At 40.6% G+C, this 23,876-nt stretch overlaps 1 protein-coding gene across 2 annotated transcripts in view; it reads left to right on the plus strand.

The window, feature by feature from the left end:
* Nucleotides 1-23,876, plus strand: part of LOC105024420 (serine/threonine-protein phosphatase 2A 55 kDa regulatory subunit B beta isoform) — a 47,559-nt gene that overhangs the window by 6,711 nt on the left and 16,972 nt on the right. The window contains exon 1 of one of the 2 annotated variants that reach the window (XM_010894357.4): nucleotides 13,862-14,643. The exons of the other annotated variant lie outside the window; for it this stretch is intronic. Within the exon in view, the coding sequence (XP_010892659.1) occupies nucleotides 14,574-14,643 (70 nt within the window). The 5' untranslated portion in view covers nucleotides 13,862-14,573. Of the gene's footprint in view, nucleotides 1-13,861; nucleotides 14,644-23,876 lie in introns of those variants that run through there. 2 annotated transcript variants of the gene reach the window in all.

Raw genomic sequence — 23,876 nt, forward strand, 5'->3', positions numbered from 1 at the left:
AAAATACAGAAAGAAAACACATCTTCAGTGTTTCTTTCCATAAAGTTCCCCTTTCTTTAATGCTAGGTTTTGGCTGATTATCTGTAATATTCTTACGTGTAAAAAAAAAAAAGCAAAAATGTAAATATTGAGGGAACACTTATTCACTGTACTGTGGTATTTTTGTTTTGTTATGTACTTTTATCATCTTCCTTAACAATTTTACAAAACCTTCTCACCTCACACACATTTCTCTCTGTCTGTCTTGCTCTCTAACTGTGACGGTCTCCCCCTTTCTCTCTCCATGTTGCTCTGCTGTTTATCACTGTAGAAATAAGAACAGCAAAAAGGATTTAAGGATTATCTTGGCGTGACTGAGTGGAAATCAGATTACGATTATTAGCTCATCATCTGTAACATGCATTCACAGGCAGGTGTGAAGGATTAGTTCTATAAAAGGGGTCTTTCCTAAAATTCTAAGCTTACTCATGTAAAATCCTGCCCTTTTTGGGTTAGTCAAACACTCTTCAAAATCTTGAATGAAGTGAGAGAGACATAGAGGAGAAAGGGAGAAGGAGAAATAGATGAGCAAGGAGATAAAGGAGAAACCCAAACCAAATAAAAAGGTTGTGGCCATTAGAAAAATTCCTTAATATTCATTAAGTTCCTTAATTTTACAGTACTTTCTGTTCATAAAGTGTGCTAATGCCATCATCTGTCTTTGTGATTCCTATAAGCGAAGTGTACCCCATTTATATCAGTGCCACCTCTATGACTCATATCCAGACACAGTTCCAGGGTTTCCTTGTCACAAATTAAACCAAGTCCTGGACTAGAAATCAAGAACAATGGAATATTTCCTTGGGAATGTATTTTTAGTCCTGGACTAAGCTTCATCTCTGTATGGTGAACTGCCTCTTTGTCATTTAATGATGTGGTGTGTGGAGAGGCTGTGCAGGGATTTTACGACAGGACATAGAGTCAGGCTAATTTACAGTACTAGTGATTCAGTGGGGAATGGGGAAGGGGAGATTTGCTTAATGAGCTTTTTCAATTGCAGTCGCATCCGAAAATATTTTATGGATGCATTTTAGGATGTTTTTTTTGTGAAACATGCATTCAGAAATGTACATTATAGCCATTTAGCAGATGCTTTTATGCAGTGACATACAGAAGAAATGTGGGTTATGTGCCTTGCTCAAGGGCACACTGACAAGTTCTCTTTAATTTTTACATTGATGACTCAATGTGACCTTTTGGTTGCTGGCAGAACACTTGATAACCACACTATCTGCTAGACATTATTTGGAATACATTTGTCAGAAAATGTATGTTGTGTACAATTGAGTATATTTCACTTGCATTTTACATTTTGCACATGTACTATTTTTGCACACTGGGGTGATTTTGAGGCCAAGAGAGAAAGAGAGGGCAAAGACACTGCAAGATGTAGAGGGAGAGGAAGAACTTTCTCCCCCTTTGAATTGAATTGAGAGGTGAGGGGGAGAGAGCGAAGTGAGGACAGAGATGAATAGAGGTGTAGGATGAGAGACAGATGAGAGTGCAGATTTTGGAAGAAAGGAGTCGTTTTCTGGAGGAAGTGAAAGTCAGACTTGGCATCAACACATAGCTCTGACTGTTCTGTCTCTTTCTTTCTTACCCTCTTTTTTCATTCTCTCTCTTTCTCCATGCCCCTCTCTCTGAACAGGTCGAATGGTGAGATCGGGGAGAAAAGCATGTCTGGGACTAGTCTAGTGTTGTCATGGTGACACTTTGTGTTGTTGATCATTAGTATTGAGGAAGTGCAGGCCAGGGGCTCGCCAGGCTCAGTGTTCTAGCCATAGAAACACAATGATTAGAATGGGCATGGAACCATTAACTATAGCAGTAACACTTATAACATGGTTAAATTCACATATACTGTCTGATATTGTGATGCAATAGTTTTTCATACAAATGATGCTAGATGATGTGACTCAAGCAGTAGGTTACCTGCTCTACATGCTAAAATTATTTTATTGCAATGTCAATTGAGTTCATTCAACAACTCATTGTTTAATGGTTCTTTTGTTGATTGCTGCTTTTATTTCCTGCTATGCACCAATAGGCAGAAAGATGGAAATGTTAAAGCAAATGAAAAAGACATCCAAATTGCTCCGACCTGATCAAATATAATAATGTCGCTATATCAATGTCTCCTTTCAGTACTGTCCATGAATCCCAAACCCTTCACCCCTACCAACTTGCTTACTAAGTTATTTCATCTTGTACATGTGTCAAGTCTGGAGATTTGACAAACACATGCAAGTGTCATATAATGTGCTACACCTTTCCATGTTTATGTATGAAATTCTGAAAGCACAAAAGAGATGCGGTGCCTCGATCACATGAGCCCCATGGCGGGGGCATGTTGCAGTTCCAATTACTCAAACATGACTTGTAGGCACATTTGTCCTGAAGGCAGAAATGTATATAATTGGTTGACTCAGTGGAGGGTCATGGCTTGACCTGTGTGTGTGTTCACATGGTATTGACTTGAAAATCCAGACAAGAATAGTTTGATATGGAAAATTCAGTTTTGTGGGGACCTTTTACTGGTCTCCATGACAAAAAGTCAGGTTCTGTTTAAGAGTCATTTTAGGCAAAATGTTCCAATTGGGGTTAGGTTAAAGGTTAAGGGTTGGAGTTAGGTGTGGTTAGGTTCTTCCGTTTTGGCTTAATGGTTTGGGAAGATAGGATTTTCATTGGAAATACTTCTTGTTTCCCCATAAAGATTGTGTGTGTGTGTGTGTTCATGTGCATCGGTGTGTGTGTGTGTGCATACTACTGCATTTAGGAAGGCCGACTTATTTGTGAAAAACCCAAAGGTAATGAGTCTGACTGTGTAAACAAAGCCAAAGTGTTTGAATCAGGTATCTTTAAAGCAGCTCAGCTGGGCTTCTTGTCTGTTTTTTTGCATTTTCACATGTAATGTTAGTCTATGCCAGAAGGTGGTGCTGTAAGCTAATATATATCTATCTATATACATTAGCTTATTATATGCAGTTAATGCCTATAAGACATGATGTAGCAGGTATTAAAAGGGCAATTTGTTAGATGTTAACTGCATTACTAGCATGATGAGCAAAATGACCGGTAGACATTGGCTGTTAATGTTTCAAGGTAATATTTCTAATAATATTTTTCTACAAAATTAAGTGACTGACATACTCCCTATTTAACATTCACACTGGTCCATCTGTCAGTTTGCAATGACTTGTAATTTCCATATACTCACTTTAGACATGTGCAGTACTATCCTTTCAACCTTAAACCATCCTGGACTAGCTAGTACTATACCAGTCTCGTTCGGTAAGGGAAGATGAGGAGGAGACAAGTCATGTTATTGTTTTGAGCACTGTTTCCCAAACCTGGTCCTGGGGACCCAAAGGGGTGCACACACCTGTTTCAAATGTTGCCCTACCACCTACATACCTGATTGACGTAATCAACCTATCATCAAGTCTTTCATTTGAATCAGGTGAGTGAGTGCTAGGGCCAACACAAAAAGGTGCACCTCTCTGGGTCCCCAGGACCAGGATTGGGAAACAGTGGTTAAGAGGCAGGATTCTGAAGTGCCCCTTTAAGGAGACACCTGATAGTACTGGTATTGACAAGAAGAAGAAAAAGTGTTGGATGAATTTGTCTTCTTCTACTCTTTTCCACCAACCAAATGAATGGGGAGGGGAGAGTGCCAGCTTGTTAATCTACAAAAACTGAAATGTCACAGGCTCACTTTTTCCTTATCCCTCCAAAATGGAACATCTGGTTGTCTGGGAACTAGTAGAGGGTGGTGACAACATTGGAGTGCAAACCCTTCCTTCATTGAACGCTGCTCTCTTATGGCCACTCAGAACCAGATGGCACGGCCCACTCCTAGTCATCCACAGGGCTCCGTCTACTGTTAACAGACAAATAAACAGGCGTACTGATGTACTGACAGTCAGACTTAAAGGCAGCACATCCATGAATCTTGTTCTCTACTTAGTCAGACAGGTTAACCAGACTAGATCAATACTAGTCTTTACTGCGTCTCTGATGGTCAAGTAAAACTAAGCCCATTGAATGTGATTTACAGGCTGGCTCAGCTTGTTGATGTGTTGCAGTTAAGTGATTGGGAGAGGAAAGCATGCCTGTGTCAGTCAGAAGACTGACTGCCTACTAGTAGAGGCTGATCCTACTTTAAGACCGCCTATGAATCAGAGTATAAATGGGTTGGAGGACTTATTGAAGATTAAACTATTTACTTCAAATCCATAGACAATCACATAGTAATTGGATTGTGTGATAACATTGCTCTGTCTCCTTGTTGCGTTTTTGTGTGTGTTTGCATGGGTGTGTTTGGGTGTGTGTTCACGTTTTTCTAAACCGACGGGGACAGTAAAACAAGACTTTGTTTGGACATTCTTCTGGTTGCAGCAAGGATAAAGGTTATTTCCATCATAGTGGTTAGGTTTCTGATAAATTACAATTAAGGCTTAGGAGCGAAGGTTTATGGTTTTGGGGGTTACAGTTAGGGGTTAGGGAAAAGAGGATTTCGAATGGGACTATCTTGTCCCCATAAGAAAAGATTCCTAAAATGTGTGTCTGGGTAGCTTGCCATTCTAGCCGATATCATTCTGTCTTTGTGATCCACCTGCGCCACCAAATGGGATTGTCCTGGAGATTTCAACATGCTTTCTGTCAACTCCACTCCACCTGATACACAGTGAGGGAAACATTATTTGATCCCCTGATGATTTTGTACCTATGCCCACTGTGCTTCTTCTTGAGCCACTCCCTTGTTGCCTTGGCCCTGTGTTGTTATTCTGTCTCACTGTTCAAATAAACCTACCATTAAAATTATAGACTGATAATTTTTTTTGTCAGTGGGAAAACATACAAAATCCCGTTTTTCCACATTTTGTAATGTTATAGATTTAATTTATAATTAATTAAATACATTATTTTACCCTCAATGTACACACAGTACCCAATAATGACAAAGAGAAAACACATTTTTACAAATGTGTGCCAATTTTGCTCAGATGCATTCTATGTCCTTTGATCATCTTTGAGATGACCAAAAAACATTGCCATGTGTTACTGAATGGCATCACACACAAGTAAACACATAAGATAAGCACAACAGAACAGGAGAAGACTTTTCCAAACAAATCCGGCACTTGGTACTGTAATAGCAAAGAGAGCTGTGCGTTCAACCTGATCTTGTTGGAATACGTATATTATTTTAACGAAAATCTGTGACAGCTGAATTTGTGAGATATGTTACGTTTGGTCAGTGTTTCTCAACGGGGGCGGTACTGCCCCCCGGGGGGCGTTCAGAGGACGACGGGGGGCGCTGGAAGCAATATTTTGGAAAGGGGGTGTTGAGGTGCCCTTGGGAGGAATTCACAACGATACGAGTTTAAAGTTTCAACAACTTGCAAAAAACTTGGTTTTTAACTTATTTCCTTAGAACGTTAATCCTTGCTTTTACCCTTTGATAAATTCCAGCTTGTTTTCCGTTAGACCAATTCATAAGATTGATCATTGTATGGCATTTCTGATTGGCTGTACGGCATTTCTGATTTGAATGTTAAATTGCTAGCTGTTTCTGATTGGCCAGCTGTTTGTTTCCCTGGGTAACTAATAACTCTGTTGTTTGTCTATCAATTATGTGCTTATTTTATGATTTTTGATGATAACAATATTTACAACAACAATAATAATAATCATCATTAATATTAATCTTATTTGATGGGGGGTGGTCAGGGACCTGGATAATGGATAGGGGGGCACTGGCCCAAAAAAGGTTGAACCACTGGTAGGTGAAGTAATGTTGGGAATAATAATCACAGGAATACATAAACTATTTTAATAAAATGTTTGACAGCTGAATTCGTATATTACGTTAGGTGAAGCAACAGAGTAATAATCCAGCATAAAAAATTAAATTGACAGGCTGTCAAACCCATGTCCTTCAGTTCCACAGACAGGTGCACTATACCTACTACGCTCCAAATAGGGACCTGCTGTTAGGGATGCCAAGTAGTGTTGTTACCAAGGTCACTACAATATGTAACAAGGGATTTTTTTTCTCTAACCATAACCCAAACCTTAACCCCAGTGCAGTGATACCTAACCTTAACCCCAGTGCTGTAATACCTAACCCTAACCAAACCTTAACCTGACCTTTTTCGTTTTATAACCTTACCCCAATCCTTAACCCTAACCTTTACCCCAGTGCTGTTATACCTAACCTTAACCCAAGCCTTTGGTTTTGTGTTTCTTCTGGATACCCTACGTCACTGGTTGCTGTATTTCTTTTTGTTTTTGTCTTTCTTTTTGATTAAACATGGATTAGGTCCACTATTCAGTCTCTGCGCCTGTGTCCTATCACCACCAAGACCGTGACAATACGTTTGTCTAACGTTTGTAATATATGATAAGTTTGTCTAGTGTTATAACATATGATACGTTTGTGTAGCGTTTGTAACAAATTATACGTTTGTCAAGCGTTCGTAACATATTATACGTTTGTCAAGCGTTCGTAACATATTATACGTTTGTCAAGCGTTCGTAACATATGATACGTTTGTGTAGCGTTCATAACATATGATACATTTGTCTAGTGTTTGTAACATATGATACATTTTTCTAGCGTTTGTAACATATTCATAATGTATGAATAGTTTGTTGTCATTTAAAAAAATATATTTATATAAGAACCAAAACAACAAGGCCACTATAAAAACAAAATAGATAAACTGCTGTTGTGTGATTTGAATCACAACCATTGTTGGTTTCAGACATAGAACATGAGGTGGAACACAAAATAAATACTGTTGATATTAAATAAAACAAATAATGCCACAAAAGGAAGCTCTTTTTATACATGATGAAAAAGGGTGGTGGTTTTTCCTGATTTGCTCTGCACAACTCGCAAACATAATTTGCAAAGATTTTTTGTCTGACTTCAAAAAGACAAACCACTGCCATATTACCAATGTTGTACTTCCTTTTTTGTCGCAATTTCTTTATTTTCTTTTACTTACAAACTGCTTTCGCCATCAACCCAACTTAACTATTAATTCCACATACCTGGTCAGTGATGTGTCTGGGCACATACCTGAATGTTTCGTTTCCTTATTGCTGCTGTTTGATTGGCTGTTTGTATTTTGTTTTAAACAAGTTAGCAATTTTGTAGTTTCAAGAAAGTTTAACTACATGAAAATAGGACTTTATCAAAAATGTATCACAAGTTTATCATCAATATTGTATTTTCTTTTTATCATGATAATTTTTTTTTATCATGATAGAAATTGTTTTATCGCCCCACCCTAATTTCTGAGCAGGAGTTGGTTTGAGGCAAAGATCTAGGAAAGGTTATAAAGATTCACTATAGAAGTATTAGTAGAATTCTGGAATTGCAAAGACTCTTCCTAGAGATGGCTGTCCAACCAAATGAAATAGCCAGACAAAGGCAAGCCTTGTTCAGGTGAACAAGAACCCAATCTAATAGAGCTTTTGAGGAAAAGGGAAATGACATGCCGCCTGAAAACTCGGAGAGCATGAGGAAAAAGTGATTTGGTATTATGATACCAACATCTAACTATTAGGCTTGAATGCCCAACGCTATGTCTGTTGAAAACACGCTGCCACTTGTTACCTGGCTAATACCATCCCTACGGTGAAGCATGGTGGTGGGAGCATTTTAAGGGGTGGGGACTGGGAGACTGGTGAGGAATGAGGGGAGGATGGACAGACCAAAATACAGAGAACTCCTTAAAGTTAACCAGATCCCGAAAGCTAGAAACCTCAGACTGGGGCAAGGTTTTATCTTTCAGCATGATGACGACGATCTGAAGTACACAGCGATGACAACGCTGGCGTGGCTTTGGATTAAGTCTGTGAATATCCTTAAGAACACCACTGAACATCTTTGACCTGAAAATTGCAGTTCTCAGACACAGATGTTTCAGGATTTTCAATGAATTGACAGACATTTTAAAAGCGTGTTTTCGCTTAGTCATTATGGGGTATTGTGTGTATGTAGAATACATCAAATATATGTTAAAAAATAATACATTTAATCAATTATAAATTAAGTCCATAGCACAACATAATGTGGAGAAAATGAACAGGCCTGAATATTGAATACATAGTCTTGTTCCTACTACTAGGACTGTGACATTATCCACACTCCTTTACACATTGATCTGCTTCATACAATATGTTGCTCTTCTTTTCTTTTTTGGAATGAATTCAGAGCCCTTATGAGGTCAATTAGCATCAACCTAAAACTAATTCATTACATGCTGTAAAACTGTGAGCTCTCCAAAGGTCTTGGAACGGGTGGGCGGAAATGCATTGTACTGTAGGCAAAACAGGGAGGCTCCCCAGTAATTAGTTTGTCAAATGGAAACGGATGAGAACCTCTAAATGTACGTGTAGACGCCCATCTTAGGAAGCCTGGTAACATTACATTAACTTCAATGTAGCAATTACAATTTACATGATATCAATACGTAGACGAACATTAGTGGGGTCATTTGGGATGTCTCTCCAGGGTCCTTCCCCGCTACTTACCATTTACGTTAAATACTGTCTTCCAAATGGGATCCTTACCAATTAGTGCACTACTTTTGACAAGGCCTCTGGTTAAAAGAAGTGCACTAAATTGGGAATAGGCTTTCATTTTGGGATGTAGACAAAAATATTTATTATCTTTATTTGGCTAATGAGAAATAAACAAGAGATACCAGCTTCTCCTGTTCAGCCTGTTTATTTGTCTGGTAAGGCGTGCTGTGGGTCCTGAACTGTATTAAGACGGAGAGAAATGGAATGATGATGGCATTTAAACATCTTAATGGTCCAGTTACACGGACAGCTGTTGTCTCGCTGCATAGCAATGGTTGCTGCTTCACCAGCAGTTACCTAGCAACAGGCGAGGTTACATACAGAACATGTCGCGGAATAGCTGCACTCTATTAAGCAATGAAACCTGAAGAAATGTGCCCCTGCAATCTTTTAGCCCTAACTACAGGCAGACTTTATTGCATTTTGCGTGTGTGGCTGCGTTTGTGCCTGCATGCAAGTGAGTGCACGACGTGTTTGTCAGTGTGTCCTCCAGGTCTGATAGGCTGGCAAGCTAGCGTTTCAAGAGACCATACAGAATCATTGAATACGACCAGTTCTCTTTTGAAACATTTCCCTCACTCAAAGAGCATGCATCTATTTCAGTGAATTCATTATCAGGGGAGTGTGGAATCTGAGCATTAAAAATGACAATATGAATGTACATTTCATTGGAAGTGAATGTGCCTAGAGGATGAGAACAACTGAAACCTCTCTATTTAGATTCTCTCTGTAGGTTTCGCTCTGAAAACCACAGGAATGTTTACATTGACCATTTGGCATGGGGGGTTACTGTACGAAACGGTTGATTTCTAACAGGAAAGAGAGAAAGGATGAGGGGGCAGTCTGGAGGGTTGGGTGGTGAGAGGATGGAGTGGGGGGGTTGTCGGGGAGGAAGAGAGAGGTGTCATGTGATCGGGTGAGAGATGGCGAGAGATGGAGCAATATACTTATCCTGTAAATGAAATGACATGATTTAATGATTTAATGACCGACGCCCTTCAGTTTTGATAAAATGCACTCAACCAAAACCACACATCCATCTTTTACGACCCCCCCACCCCGCACACTTCTCTGCTCACACACTTTTTGCGCTCTCTTGCTTTTCATCCGACACTCTTTTCATCTTTTAAATCCTCTCTCCCTTCCGCTCTTCTCTCTTTTGGTCTCAATTTTCTCTCCCCCATTTGTCCATACCTGATTCCATGTGTCCCCTTTACCCACTCCTCACTCACACCTCCCCCCACTATGTGTTCAGCCCCATGTGTCTCCATCTGTTCCCCATCAGAAAGCAACAGATTCAGTTTTCCACCGTTTGGCCCGTCATTCAGTTCTCCCGTTGAACACTGTAATCTGCAGGTCGGCTGAAGATTCTGCGAGACCCGTGCACTGAGACGTGTCACGCACAGAGGCAGGCGGGCGGGCGGAAATTAGCACCATGAATATACTGTGTCTGAAGACATCGTCTTCAGGCCAGACCTTGATCCAGTAAGGGACAGATGGAGTAAATCTACCCAGGCCAGAGTTTTCTTTCCCTGGGCTTGGCGTGGCTCTGAGCCCCCTGGCAGATGGTGGACTGGTAAAGCCTATTACCTCCCAGTGTTAGAATTAGCTCTATAATGCCAGGGTGGGCGGGTGGCCGTTGGGCTAATAAACATCACTGTTGTGCAGGTTTGGAAGAACATCCAAGGATCTTAAGAGTGTCTTATGTTTCTACGTGTTGTAACAATTTCAATGGATGCTTAGCCCTCCCTACAGTGGGAGCCAGTAGACTGATGACGCAGTTTGTACTGAGCCGCTATCTTTGGCCCAATGTATAAACGCTATTGTTGCAAATGATTATTGGTAATATACGACTGTTGTCAATATGTTTGCCCTGGTCTGTGTGTCTGTGGGTGTGTGTGTGTCAGTTTTTGGTTTGGTATGCAGACAGCACCCTTTCCCAACCCTCCACAGGCCTCCCTAGGTCACCCAATTACCATACATCAACCAGGATAATGGGCCGTTACTCAAATATCACCGGTAGGTGTTTACGTGTGTTAACGTGTGTGTACACGTATATCTGCGTGTTAGTGTGTGTGTGTGTGTGTGTGTGTGTGTGTGTGTGTAACCTGCTCTGCGCGACGGAGGAGGACACACTCTAATTCTGGAGGTCTTCAAGCGTCTTCTTGAACAATGCGTGGGGTCGTCACACTAACTGGACACCTAGATTTGGTCTGCAGGGGTGAGGAGAGACAATAGAGAAAAGGTTTGAGGGCAGAAATTAAAAAGAGGGGAGCACTGCTGTTCTTGTGTCATTAGACTAGTAGCACTGATCTGAGGTTTTGACCGCTGCCAGAAATGTTCCACGTGCTTTCTTTATACAACCAAATGAACTGCCTTTTGGTTGTATAAAGCTTTTCACTGCCTCTCCTTTGTCTGTCACTCTATCACTTTTGCCTGCCATATGTATCTTTCCCTCTCTGTCTGATCTCTTTTGATTTCTCACCCCTCTCTCACACAGCCATCTGCATTCTACCATCATCCCAAGTGGAACAGTAACGTCCAACCAGCCAACAGCGTTCACTCATCGCTGACTGCTAATTTGATTGTCTCCCAGTGGTTGTAATTCATTTCAGTCTAATCCTGTAACTCATCAACCCACATCAACCGAAACCCAGCAGCTTAAGTCTTTGTTAGCAACCCTTCATCCACAACAGAACACAACTGGTTTCTTTCTTTCCGTCTCCATCCTTCTGTTTAAATAATGATAAAGATGTCCAATTTCAGAAGAGACGCACCACTAAGCACGCAGATATATCTTCAGCTAAAGTTGGATGGTTTTGACTCTATATTTCATTAGAAGAGCAGGAGAGTGTAAATATGTGAATAATATTCCTTACGTTAGAACACAGAGCCTCCTAATGTTTCAGTAGGTTTCAATATAACACTGCATGGGTAATGTCATGTAATGTATTCATGTTTTTGTGGTGTGTGTGTGTCATTGGTAATGTAGTGTAATTTATTCAGGAGGTTGGTGGGGTATTGAAGTGTAGGAGACAGACGAGAGATGTTTCTGGCATGAAGAGCCTCTTTCCCACTGAAGCCATCAGCAGTGAAGCAGAGTATTGTATCTGTAAATGGGCCTGTGGATAATATGTGTATTGACGCTATGGAGACACACATCCAAATAAACAACCAACACGCACACACACAAGCATGCAAACACAGACACACACACAGCTAGACAAATAAAGTGCTTTGTAATACAACTTACTCAAGTGTTACAACACCTTGTTAAGTGGAAAACATTGGAGCTTAGTTTATTGCTGAATTAAACACCTTCTCAACCCTAAATAATTATTTTATATCACATGATTAACAGAATATACAATGCATGTATATATGCAAGGTCACTGTTTGTTTGAGGGGGACAGGAGAAACAGCTGCCCTGGTAAACTAACATATTGCTTGTTACCTATAATCTCTCCTGATTACATAATGTTTTAACTGCATCAGACTGTGAAAATATTAAATGTGCTAGCACTAGCAACAGGCAACTGTCATCACATCTCTAATTTCCGTTAACTGAAACGTGCACAGCGCATTTTCAGAACCCCTCACTTTATTCACATTTGTTGGTTTATGGAATTAACCGATTGTTGAGTAATGGTGTAAAATGTTGCCATCAATCTACACACAATGACAAATATATGCCAATTTATTGAAAAAAAAACTGAAACAGGTCATGCGCAAAAGTATTCACATGCTTTAACCAATACTTCATTAGTGCAGCAATCATAGCTTCTTGGGTGTGCCTCTATAAACTTTGCACAATTGGACTCTTCCTTGCATATCCTCTCAAGCTCTATCAGATTGCAAGGGAAGTGTCAGTGATCTGCAATCCTCACGTCTCCTCACAGATTTTCAATGGGTTTCAAGTCCGGGCTTTGGCTGGGCCAGTTGAGGACCTTCAGATTTGTTCCTACATCACTCTAGTGAAGTCAATGTAGAATGTCATGGCAAAGGGTCTGATTACTTACATTTATTTTGTATTTCAGTATTTACATTTTCAGTAGATTGCATCAAAAACTCTTCCTCTTGGTTTTTACAGGATCATGTGTGTAGATTGATGGCCAAACATATTTTAATAATAATCAAGTCCACAACACAGTAATATTTGTAGAGAGGGAATGGGACTAAACACTTCCCAAAGAAACTTTAACAATTTCAAGCATATCATAAAACAACCAGAAATCGGTGATATTTAACATGCAACTCCTCAAATGAAGCAGACAAATGTCAGTCCTTTTTAAATGTGACATGTTAAGCTCTCACTCTATCCATCCAACAGGCAACTGATACTAAGCTGAAAGGCATTTCAGTATGCGAAATAACATATAGACCATTTAAGCTTGACCAGTGTAATGTATTTTCGATGGCTAATTAACTCAAAATCTTCCAACATTCCAGGGTTGCTAAAACATCTCAACCACATCTAAATGACTAAATTGTTGTTTTAAAATCCGGTCTAGTCCTGTCGGTCAATATTTATGCTATAATCCATTTGCATTTCGTACAATTTGATTGCAATGCAAAGTGTGTGGGTATGTGTGTGGGAGGGGTTTTAAAATGAGTGTGTAGGGGATTTAAAGTCTCTCTCTCTCTGTGTGTTTGTGTGTGTGCGGGCGAGCGCGCAGGGGGTTGTGAAATGCGTTTGGTGGGATCAATCCAGTAAGATCTGATTTGTTGGGATCAATCCAGATCTGCCGACAACATCGGAACTTAATCCAATTAATCAGAATGGCTGCTGCACTCATTCTTAATCATCCTTGTTTTTCCTCATCTTCCTTATTTACTCTCCCTCTTTTCTTTCGCTCTGTCTTTCGTCCCCTGCTGTTGCATGCCTGCTCCTTATGTTCATATCCCTCTTTCGTTCTCAGTCTTTCTTTCTGCACCAATTTCCAACTTTCCAAATCCTCTCCCCAATCGCTTTCTCTTTCTTCTACTGTGTATAAAACAGAAACTACATCTAAATCTGTCAGTTAATTCCTTAATGTAACTCTGCCAAATACAAAGAATTACTTAGCTCTGACATTAACCTAATCTGGAACTGCAATGTCAATCTTCTCTTGGGTTATTCATAATTCATGATTTTCAGCTGGCTTTAACTATTGCCAGTAGGCTGCTCTGTGGTGGTTCGATTGAGCGTCACAGAAAGCGTTCAAATTGCGTTTGCCTCGTGTAGTTTTTAAAGACCCATGCCCGCGGCAAACTGTATTGGGAGGAGCTGGTGTCAGTACCAGCAGCAGCGATTCTACCGCCCCAGTCAGTATGCAACAGTGACTCAGCTGCGCCGCACCCGAGTTCCTTCTGATCGTGATCAGAGAAGAAGTGGAGAAAAGAGAGAGAGAGAGGAAAGAGAAGTGGCACTCTGATCTGCAAGCGAGGAGACTGCCATGGATGAAGATTGATTTTATCCAGCCAGGCTTGACGCATAATTCCGCTCAGCTGTGCTGTTCAAGAGACAAACCAAGAGAGTCTTGACTCTTGCCTGATTTAACTGAAATCTTCACCAGAATATTTGACCAGGACAGACGTCTGATCCACACGCCTTCGTACCGTTCTTTAGCCTTGGCCTAAGCAAAGGAGGGGGCACAATATAACCCCCTTTTGATAATTAGAAACATCTTTTGATATTTTCAATTCGAGGTTAAATGCGCTAAAACCAAGCTATTATCTAAAGACTCACGGTTGGAAACCTGCGTCATTGCGGTCAGGCTGAAACCGACATCTGATGCTTGGAAGGGATCTGCCAATATTACTGTTGAGATAAATTCGTATAGTTCGACTTGGAGTGATGATGACACCCCTCCCGCTGGTCTTGGGGCCCGACTGCTGCTGATCTGCCAGGATGTCTTTAATCGTCTCAGGATACAGAACCAACCGATTTATCAATGGAGGAGGAGAGTGACACCCGCAAGATTAACAACAGCTTCCTACGCGACCACAACTATGCCACCGAAGGTATGCGACGGAAAATGCGCTTAGCTGCTGGCTATTCTTCCCCATATATTTGCGCCCATTGCACACGTTTATTTCATGTATAGGGGAAAGAAGGCCGCCTGGTATTCCACATGTCGGTCAGTATGATTGATTGATGTTCATCAGGAGAATACTAAGTGACATGTCATTATAGGGTCTCATCGATTTTGCATGGTGTCATGTACGGATTGATTGCTTCGGATGACAGAAAAGGTCTGTCCTTACCATTTTACCTGCGCATTTAGGGAGGGTGGTGGTCTACTCTCTTCTGCTCTATATTTAGAAACAGATAAAACTAACCCAACATTTCCGCTTCGTTGGCTGACCTGATTGACGGTCTGAATGGCACATGCAGCAAGCTTGAATGAGTCAGTGAAACGACTATGTGTGTGCGTGTGTGCGTGTGTGCGTGTGTGTGTGTGTGTGTGTGTGTGTGTGTGTGTGTGTGAGAGAGAGAGAGAGAAAGACAGAAAAGGGGAGAAGTGTGTTTTGGATCATTCTGGAGTCTGACTGGTTTCAGAACCATGGACAGAGTATCTTATAAGGCTTTCTCTGTGATGTATTCAGTCCAATGCATGTGTAAAATAAATATAGTAAAACCTGAAAAATGGGACCCAATAGGGTTTTTTGGAATGTCCCAACTTGGAAAAAAAGGCTATTTCCAGCACAGTGTTTACGTATAAGGTTACTGTTAGAAATAGGCTTACTTTTATGGTTAGACATTATGGGTTAGGGCTAGATTAGTTTTAGGCAAAGGTTTATGATTATGTTTAGGGGACAGGGAATTTGCTCTTCTGGTCTTTATGTCCCCCTAAGGATAGAAAACTAAATGTGTGTGTGTTTGGGTATATAGCATTTGTGTCAGTCTTCCTACCCTATGCTTGATTAATTGATAGGGATTAGGCCAATGATTAGCTGATTATTCACAGTCCCATCGTTAAAAGGATTTCATGAATGATATGAGGTCCGGTCACTGATCATATCTTTTGATTAACCAGGACATACTAATTCTATTGTAACACATCCTGTGTGGCTGCAATGGGAATTATATCCCCCCATACATTGGGGGAGGTATGGATTTACATTAAATAATATTTACATTTACCAATATTTTCACATTACATTGCATGAAGAATGATTCACACTAAGACGACAGGGATGGTACAGACAGTGTTTTTTAACACATGAGGTACAACATGGCAGTACATCCGGGAACACTAGTGAGCTAAACGTCTCTGTCTGTCCCTCTCTCTCCCTTTGTCTCTCTATGTTAGGAATGAACTCAATGATTAATAAGGTCTGTATCTCCTCAACTTTAGAGGGTCTGTCTCGTCTCTGTGGGGAGCTGACAAAGAAGAGCCTTTATTAGTGTTTTAGAGCTTTAATTTACACCGTAAATCCCTGATGGAGTCTACATCAGGGATCATCCAGTAACTCTGTGGATATGCACACACACACACAGACGCACACAAATGCACACGTATGCACGCACAAGCGAACACACCCACAGTCCCTGCTGAGGTCAGGCCAGTTGTCGCCTCAGTCCCCCACGCAGCCCTGGCTCATTTGAATTATGTCACACCTTGTCTTTAATTTGCACCAATCCCACACCTCACTGGGTTGTGGTGGGTGTGGTTGACTGGAGGTGTCAACGTAACACCCCGTGAAATGCCAATACCAGCGCTGATTCGCTGGAAGCCAAACTATGAATGTGTGTTTGCTGAAAGAGGAAGACAATGAGAGAAGAAACTTCTCAATATATTGGGTAGAAAAGGAAGGTCTTCAGGCAGTGGCAGTGCCGGTTTTAGCCTTTTGGGGGCCCTAAGCAAAATTAGATTTGGGGCACCCACTTCCCTAGCAGTAAGGGCGCACTAGCGGTCGGGGGCCCTAAGTGACCGCTTGTGTCACATGTGCCTAAAACCGGCCCTGCCTTCAGGGGATGTGAAGACAGAGAACAGGAGGCTGGGAAAATGAACATTCAGATAATACAGATTACATGTTGCTAAGAACATTAGGCTGGATGCAGCTGTGGTCTTCTGTGTGTGTATTTGTGTTCCTGTGTTCAATGTTTTTGTGTGTGTGTGTGTGTGTGTTTGTGTAGGTGGTGTGTGAGCAGTGCGGAACAAATTACCTGTAACATTCCCGCTAAATGGTTAGCATGTATTTAATGTTTATCATACTTAAGAATGTGTTGTTTTCTCTTACATCATGTGTATTGTGCAAAGGCCGATATTGTGAAAAAAGTACTTGTCCTCAATAATTTGACTTTTTGAATAAAGATAAACAAAGGCCTTCTTAGGACACACACACACACACTTAATACACAAACAAACACATGATAATTAAAATGCAAGAAGTTAAATAATTTAAGCTGAACCCATTTTTAGAATTGATCATAAGATGTTTCTCGCTAGCCTAAGTGTATTAATGACCATTATCCTGTGAGCAGGAGCAGAGAGCTAAAAGATCCAGTACAGGATTGACATTGATTTTTGCCTCTGTAAATCTAGTCATAGGAACAATGACCTTAAGATCTGGGACGACATATAATCTATGTCATTTTTCTTGCTCTCTTTGTCTCCCTGAATTTCTTTCTTTCTGTCTCTTGTTTCTCTATATCTCTCTCTGGGTTTGTTTGCTGAATGTTAATAGTGTCACTGGCCGTAGACCAGACGTAGTGCCACTGTATGACAGTATGTGAGATGACAGGAACTGTGAAACAATCTGTGCCAGTGCAAATGCCCCCGGGCTACACTTTAGGACTCCATCATGAAAATACTTCTCTCTCTGCCCCTCGGCTGCATTCATTATTCACTAGAAAACACTCAGAAAATGTTATGCCTAGCTTGGGAGAGGTCAGGAGGGTTAGGAGTGGTGAACACTTTGCATTACAGAGACTTAATGTGTGTGTGTCTGTATGTCTGTGTGTGCACATTTAAAATGACTATGAATGTATGTATAGTAGTGTACAGCTTGTATATAGAATGAAACATCATATTGTGTGTGTATATGCATGTGTTTATATCTCAGTGTGTGTATACTTGGTTCAGTAGCAAGCAGTGTAGTGTGTTCAAGCTTCAGCCCTCTTCTCAGCTGCTGATTAGGTTTTTCATTTCCTGATTAGCTGTTTTATTGCGTCTGCAGTGGAATGAAACATTAATGGGGTTTCGTTAAAGAACACCCTAGATAATTCCTCAGTCACAGTGGGCAGGATATTGCAGAAGTATGAGATTCCCCCGTTGGGGATGGTCTCTAATATAAACCAACCGTAGCTCAGAGGAATTTCTACTTTCGCTGACTGCGCAACCAGAGGGGAAAGAAACATATAAGGGCGTCTTTAGGGAAGAGAGAGGGTTGTCGCTATGATGAATGTGTTTGTGTTGCTATGATACTGCATACATTTGAGGTAGGAATGAACCTATATATTGATATATTGGCCAGCAATTGGATTTAGCTGACTGATTGCCGGCTAATGAATCCTGCAACACCATGCAGGCCATCCGCACGAGCAACTGATTGCGCATTGTCTTCAGTAGGCTATAGGGGAGTGAGAAAGAGAGCGCAGCAACCACGTGTGCAGTACCGGAAGATTTCCAGCGCAAGATACTTCTCACCGGAAAATCGTTTTTTTATATTGTTTTGTTCACACTCCTGTTGGTTTTTTGCGAGTTCATGCTAGTGACGGCGCCAAATACCGGGCAGTCCGATTCTAGTCTACTCGTGACGCACGCAAGTGCTGTTGTCTCCGTCACCATGGTAACCTGTTTTCAGGCGCATCTAAACATTTCGGATCTGTGATATTTTGGTTTAGAGTAGACTAAGCTGAGATCACAAGGTTTTTATGTAAATTTAGGAGTGTCATACAACGTTGCGAGTCATTACACATAATACTCTTCGTTTTGCTTTTCATAATGTAAAGGGATGGGGGTTAACAGATAAAATTAGTTATTGCCCCATTTGCTGGCGAACCAAAAAAGTTTACTTGATGCCCTGCCTAGAATAATTAAGTGCTTATTTATACAGCACATTTAAACAAATGACTTCTTTGCAAATTACTCCAAAGACCAACAATGGAATTTGTTTAAGCAGTTTGAAGGTTAACTACCTTGCCTACCTCATTTACTACAGTTATATCGAGGCACAGTATAATGTATAATGAAGGGTGTGTATTAATCATATAATTTCTACATATTACATTCATTACCAGACTTATTTTGGGAAGTCTTTTGTTATTAAAGTATAGAGAAAGATAACTTTTGTATGATTGAATTCACATTTATTGTTGTAAGAAACAACATTTTGTATTTAATTTATGCCAGGATACACAGGTACTGAAATGACAAAACATCTGTATCGGTATCAGCACCAGGCAATTTTGTTATTTGATTGTGTTTTATATATATATATATATATATATATATATATGTATATGTATATGTATGAGTATATACACTCACCTAAAGGATTATTAGGAACACCATACTAATACTGTGTTTGACCCCCTTTCGCCTTCAGAACTGCCTTAATTCTACGTGGCATTGATTCAACCAGGTGCTGAAAGCATTCTTTAGAAATGTTTGCCCGTATTGATAGGATAGCATCTTGCAGTTGATGGAGATTTGTGGGATGCACATCCAGGGCACGAAGGTCCCATTCCACCACATCCCAAAGATGCTCTATTGGGTTGAGATCTGGTGACTGTGGGGGCCATTTCAGTACAGTGAAATCATTGTCATGTTCAAGAAACCAATTTGAAATTATTCAAGCTTTGTGACATGGTGCATTATCCTGCTGCAAGTAGCCATCAGAGGATGGGTACATGGTGGTCATAGAGGGATGGACATGGTCAGAAACAATGCTCTGGTAGGTCGTGGCATTTAAACAATGCCCAATTGGCACTAAGGGGCCAAGAAAACATCCCCCACACCATTACACCACCACCACCAGCCTGCACAGTGGTAACAAGGCATGATGGATCCATGTTCTCATTCTGTTTACGCCAAATTCTGACTCTACCATCTGAATGTCTCAATAGAAATCGAGACTCATCAGAACAGGCAACATTCTTCCATCCTCCAACTGTCCAATTTTGGTGAGCTCGTGCAAATTGTAGCCTCTATTTCCTATTTGTAGTGGAGATGAGTGGTACCTGGTGGGGTCTTCTGCTGTTGTAGCCCATCCGCCTCAAGGTTGTGCATGTTGTGGCTTCACAAATGCTTTGCTGCATAGCTCGGTTGTAACAAGTGGTTATTTCAGTCAAAGTTGCTCTTCTATCAGCTTGAATCAGTCGGCCCATTCTCCTCTGACCTCTAGCATCAACAAGGCATTTTTACCCACAGGATTGCTGCATACTGGATGTTTTTCCCTTTTCACACCATTCTTTGTAAACCCTAGAAATGGTTGTGCATGAAAATCCCAGTAACTGAGCAGATTGTGAAATACTCAGACCGGCCCGTCTGGCACCAACAACCATGCCACGCTCAAAATGGCTTAAATCACCTTTCTTTCCCATTCTGACATTCAGTTTGGAGTTCAGGAGATTGTCTTGACCAGGACCACACCCCTAAATGCATTGAAGCAACTGCCATGTGATTGGTTGATTAGATCATTGCATTAATGAGAAATTGAACAGGTGTTCCTAATAATCCTTTAGGTGAGTGTGTATGTGTGTGTGTGTGTGTGTGTGTGTGTGTGTGTGTGTGTGTGTGTGTGTGTGTGTGTGTGTGTGTGTGTGTGTGTGTGTGTGTGTGTGTGTGTGTGTGTGTGTGTGTGTGTGTGTGTGTGTGTGTGTGTGTGTGTGTGTGTGTGTGTGTGTGTGTACAAGGACGGTAAACTGGATTTGACCTTTTATTGTTTCTGGTTTCCCGTGGTCTGTCCAAGACCAAATGTCACACAGACTGTTTCGTTATAAGGTCGCTCACTGACACTTTTTTTTTTAGCTTAGATTCACTGGACAGCTGTGAGATATGAAAACAGCATAGACAATGAAACCACGCATGCAGACAAATACACCCACATACATTTTACTGTCTTTGTCGAGATCTCAAAATAACTTCCCCTTAAAACAAAATCTTAACCCAATTTCTTACCCTGGCCATAATTATACGTTTTACGTAATTCAAACCCCTTAGACAGAAATAGCAATTTTCCTTATATTTTATTCACGGGGTCTGCAAAATGTCTCACAGAACTTTATTTTCCTTGTTTTACTATTCTTATTGGAATGACTTATGACAGTTAACACACAAACAGTTATTACCATTGAAAATCCTTATTTTATTAAGCCCTACATACATATCCGTTTCTCCTAAGGGACAGTTTTATTAAACATCATGTTGACTAACTGGTTCTTCTCCATTACTAATAACACAACAGTATTGTAAATAGTGATATAATGTTGTCTATATAGAGCATTACTATTTGTATGTGTGAACATGCAGTTAGGTCCAGAAATAATTGGACACTGACACAAGTTTTGTTATTCTGGCTGTTTACCAAAATGTAATCAAGTTACAGTTAAATAATGAGTATGGGCATAAATGCAGTCTCTCAGCTTTCATTTGAGGGTATTCACATCCAAATTGGAGGAAGGGTTTAGGAATTGCAGCTAGTATGTAGCCCAGGTGTGGCATTCGCATTTGGAAGCTGTTGCTGTGAACCCACAACATGCGTTCAAAGGAGCTCTCAATGCAAGTGAAACACACCATCATTATGCTGCAAAATCAAAGAAAATCCATCAGAGAGATGGCAGAAACATTAGGAGTGGCCAAATCAACAGTTTGGTACATTCTGAGAAAAACTGAAAAAAGCCTGGACATCCACGGAAGACAACAGTGGTGAATGATTGTAGGATTCTTTCCATAGTAAAGAAAACCCTTCCACAACATCCAGCCCAGTGAAGAACACTCTCCAGGAGGTAGGCATATCATTATCCAAGTCTACCATAAAGAAGACTTCACGAGAACAAATACAGAGGTTTCTCCACAAGGTGCAAACCATTCATAAGCCTCAAGAATGTAAAGGCCAGAGTAGACTTTGCCAAAAAACATCTAAAAAGCCAGTCCAGTTCTGGAACAGCATTTTTTGGACAGATGGAACTAAGATCAACCTGTACCAGAATGATGTGGAGAAAAAAGGTATTGGGAAGGCTTGGAACAGCATGATCTGAAGCATACCACTTCGTCGGTGAAACACAGTTTAGGCAGTGTGATGGCATGGGCATGCATGGCTTCCAATGGCACTGGGTCACTAGTGTTTATTGATGATGAATTCAGCCGGATGAATTCTGAAGTGTATAGGGGTCATTGTCAGCTCAGATTCAGGCAAATTTAGCGAAGTTGATTGGACAACACTTCGCTTTACTCAGGGACAATGACCCAAAACATATTGCGAAAGCAACCCAGGAGTTTTTTAAGGCGAAGAAGTGGAATATTCTGCAATGGTCGAGTCAATCAACTGATCTCTACCCGATTGAGCATGCATTTCACTTGCTGAAGACAAAACCTAAGGCAGAAAGACCCACAAACTAACAACAACTGAAACAGCTGCAGTAAAGGCCTGGAAAAGCATCAAAAATAGGAAAACATCATTTGTTGATGTCCATGCGTTCCAGACCTCAAGCAGTCATTGCCTGCAAAGGATTCTCGACAAAGTATTAAAAATGAACGTTTTATTTATGATTGTGTTAATTTGTCCAATTACATTTGAGACCCTGAAATATGGGGACTGTGTTTGAAAATTGTTGCATTTCTTAAACGTTTCACACAATGTTTTTGTTAAAACCCTTTAATTAAAGCTGATAGTTTGCACATCAACTGCATCTTGGTTGTTTCATTTCAAATCCATTGTGGTGGCGTACAGAGCCAAAATGATGGAAATTGTGTCAATGTCCAAATATTTCCGGACCTAACGGAAAGTAGCATGTCATAAAATGACATCAAATCTGATCCCCTCCAGAGAATCCAGAGATTGATCATCAATAAAACGTGTATTTGAAAGAATATGTATAATGTCTCTAGCGTTCTCCATTTATGCAGGCAGGCCAGCAAAGTGCAGCGATGCAGTATTCCCACAATTCATCTCTCTGCCAGTTACTCTCTTTCTAGCTGGCATTACAGCAACTGACTCTACAACATCACACCATTTTGGCTTCTTACACTATAACTGTTTTTGCTGGTGTACTTCAGGGATTTCAGAGTCTCACTCAGATGTATTGACCCACATACTAGCTAGCTGAAACAGACATGTTGGACTACATGTTATATTTTGGCCTCTGTATTCTGGCTGTTTTAACAGAGGTTCCAGTCTATATGTGTCAGTAATGTGTTATTTCAGGTCACATATTAATATAGTATTTATATAGAATACAAGCAGTTCTTTGTGATCATGTACTCGTGACCTTCTATGTCATGAGGTCATTGTTCAGTTTACAAATAACAATTATATACGATGAATAAATATCTATCACAAATGAGACATACAGCTCCGGAAAATATTAAGAGACCACTGAACCTTTTTCTTTCCTTTCCTAAAAAGTTGAAAAGGAAGGTTTTCAGTGAGGAACAGAAAGGTAATAAATAAGAGACCACTTCAAATTGAATGCTTCTGTTCTTCACTTAATTTTTTCCGGAGCTGTATAAGAATGCACCATGTACCAACAACATTTTTCATATATTATTTGAAGTGGAAAGGTTTCAGATCAAACTCTTACTTTGAAGCTGAAATGTGGTCTCTGTTATTGGCTGTGATTGATCTCTCCCTGAGGGTGCATCTCATGTCTCACTGTGACCTCTGTCACACCTGACTGGCTACAGGATTTATAGACCTTATTCACTTATTGCCTGAGTGGCCTGGGTGACCACCAAAGAAGGTTACTGACCGAAATGTCTGCCATAAACGTGAAGATGGGGTTGCATTTGTTGAAGTAGGCTTTCACCAGGCCACGAAGGGGATGGTACGCTTCAATATCACATCACGTGATTCTCTGATTGGAAATCCTCAGATTTTAAATTATTTGCATGGAGATGGGTCGTTTCGAGAAGAGCTCCGTCAAAACTGTCCGACGTCTTTGCTTCAGTGGTTCTCCTCATTCAATCAGATGATGGAAGGAGGATGTGTTGGAGTGTAAACTCATTAAAAAGCAGCATCATCAATTACTGTTTCCCCTAATGTGTTAATGATGAGGAGGAGTATGAGTTGGAGGGAGGGAGGGTGGG

This window comes from Esox lucius, chromosome 4 (genome assembly GCF_011004845.1).
Source record: "Esox lucius isolate fEsoLuc1 chromosome 4, fEsoLuc1.pri, whole genome shotgun sequence".
Lineage (NCBI taxonomy): Eukaryota > Metazoa > Chordata > Actinopteri > Esociformes > Esocidae > Esox > Esox lucius.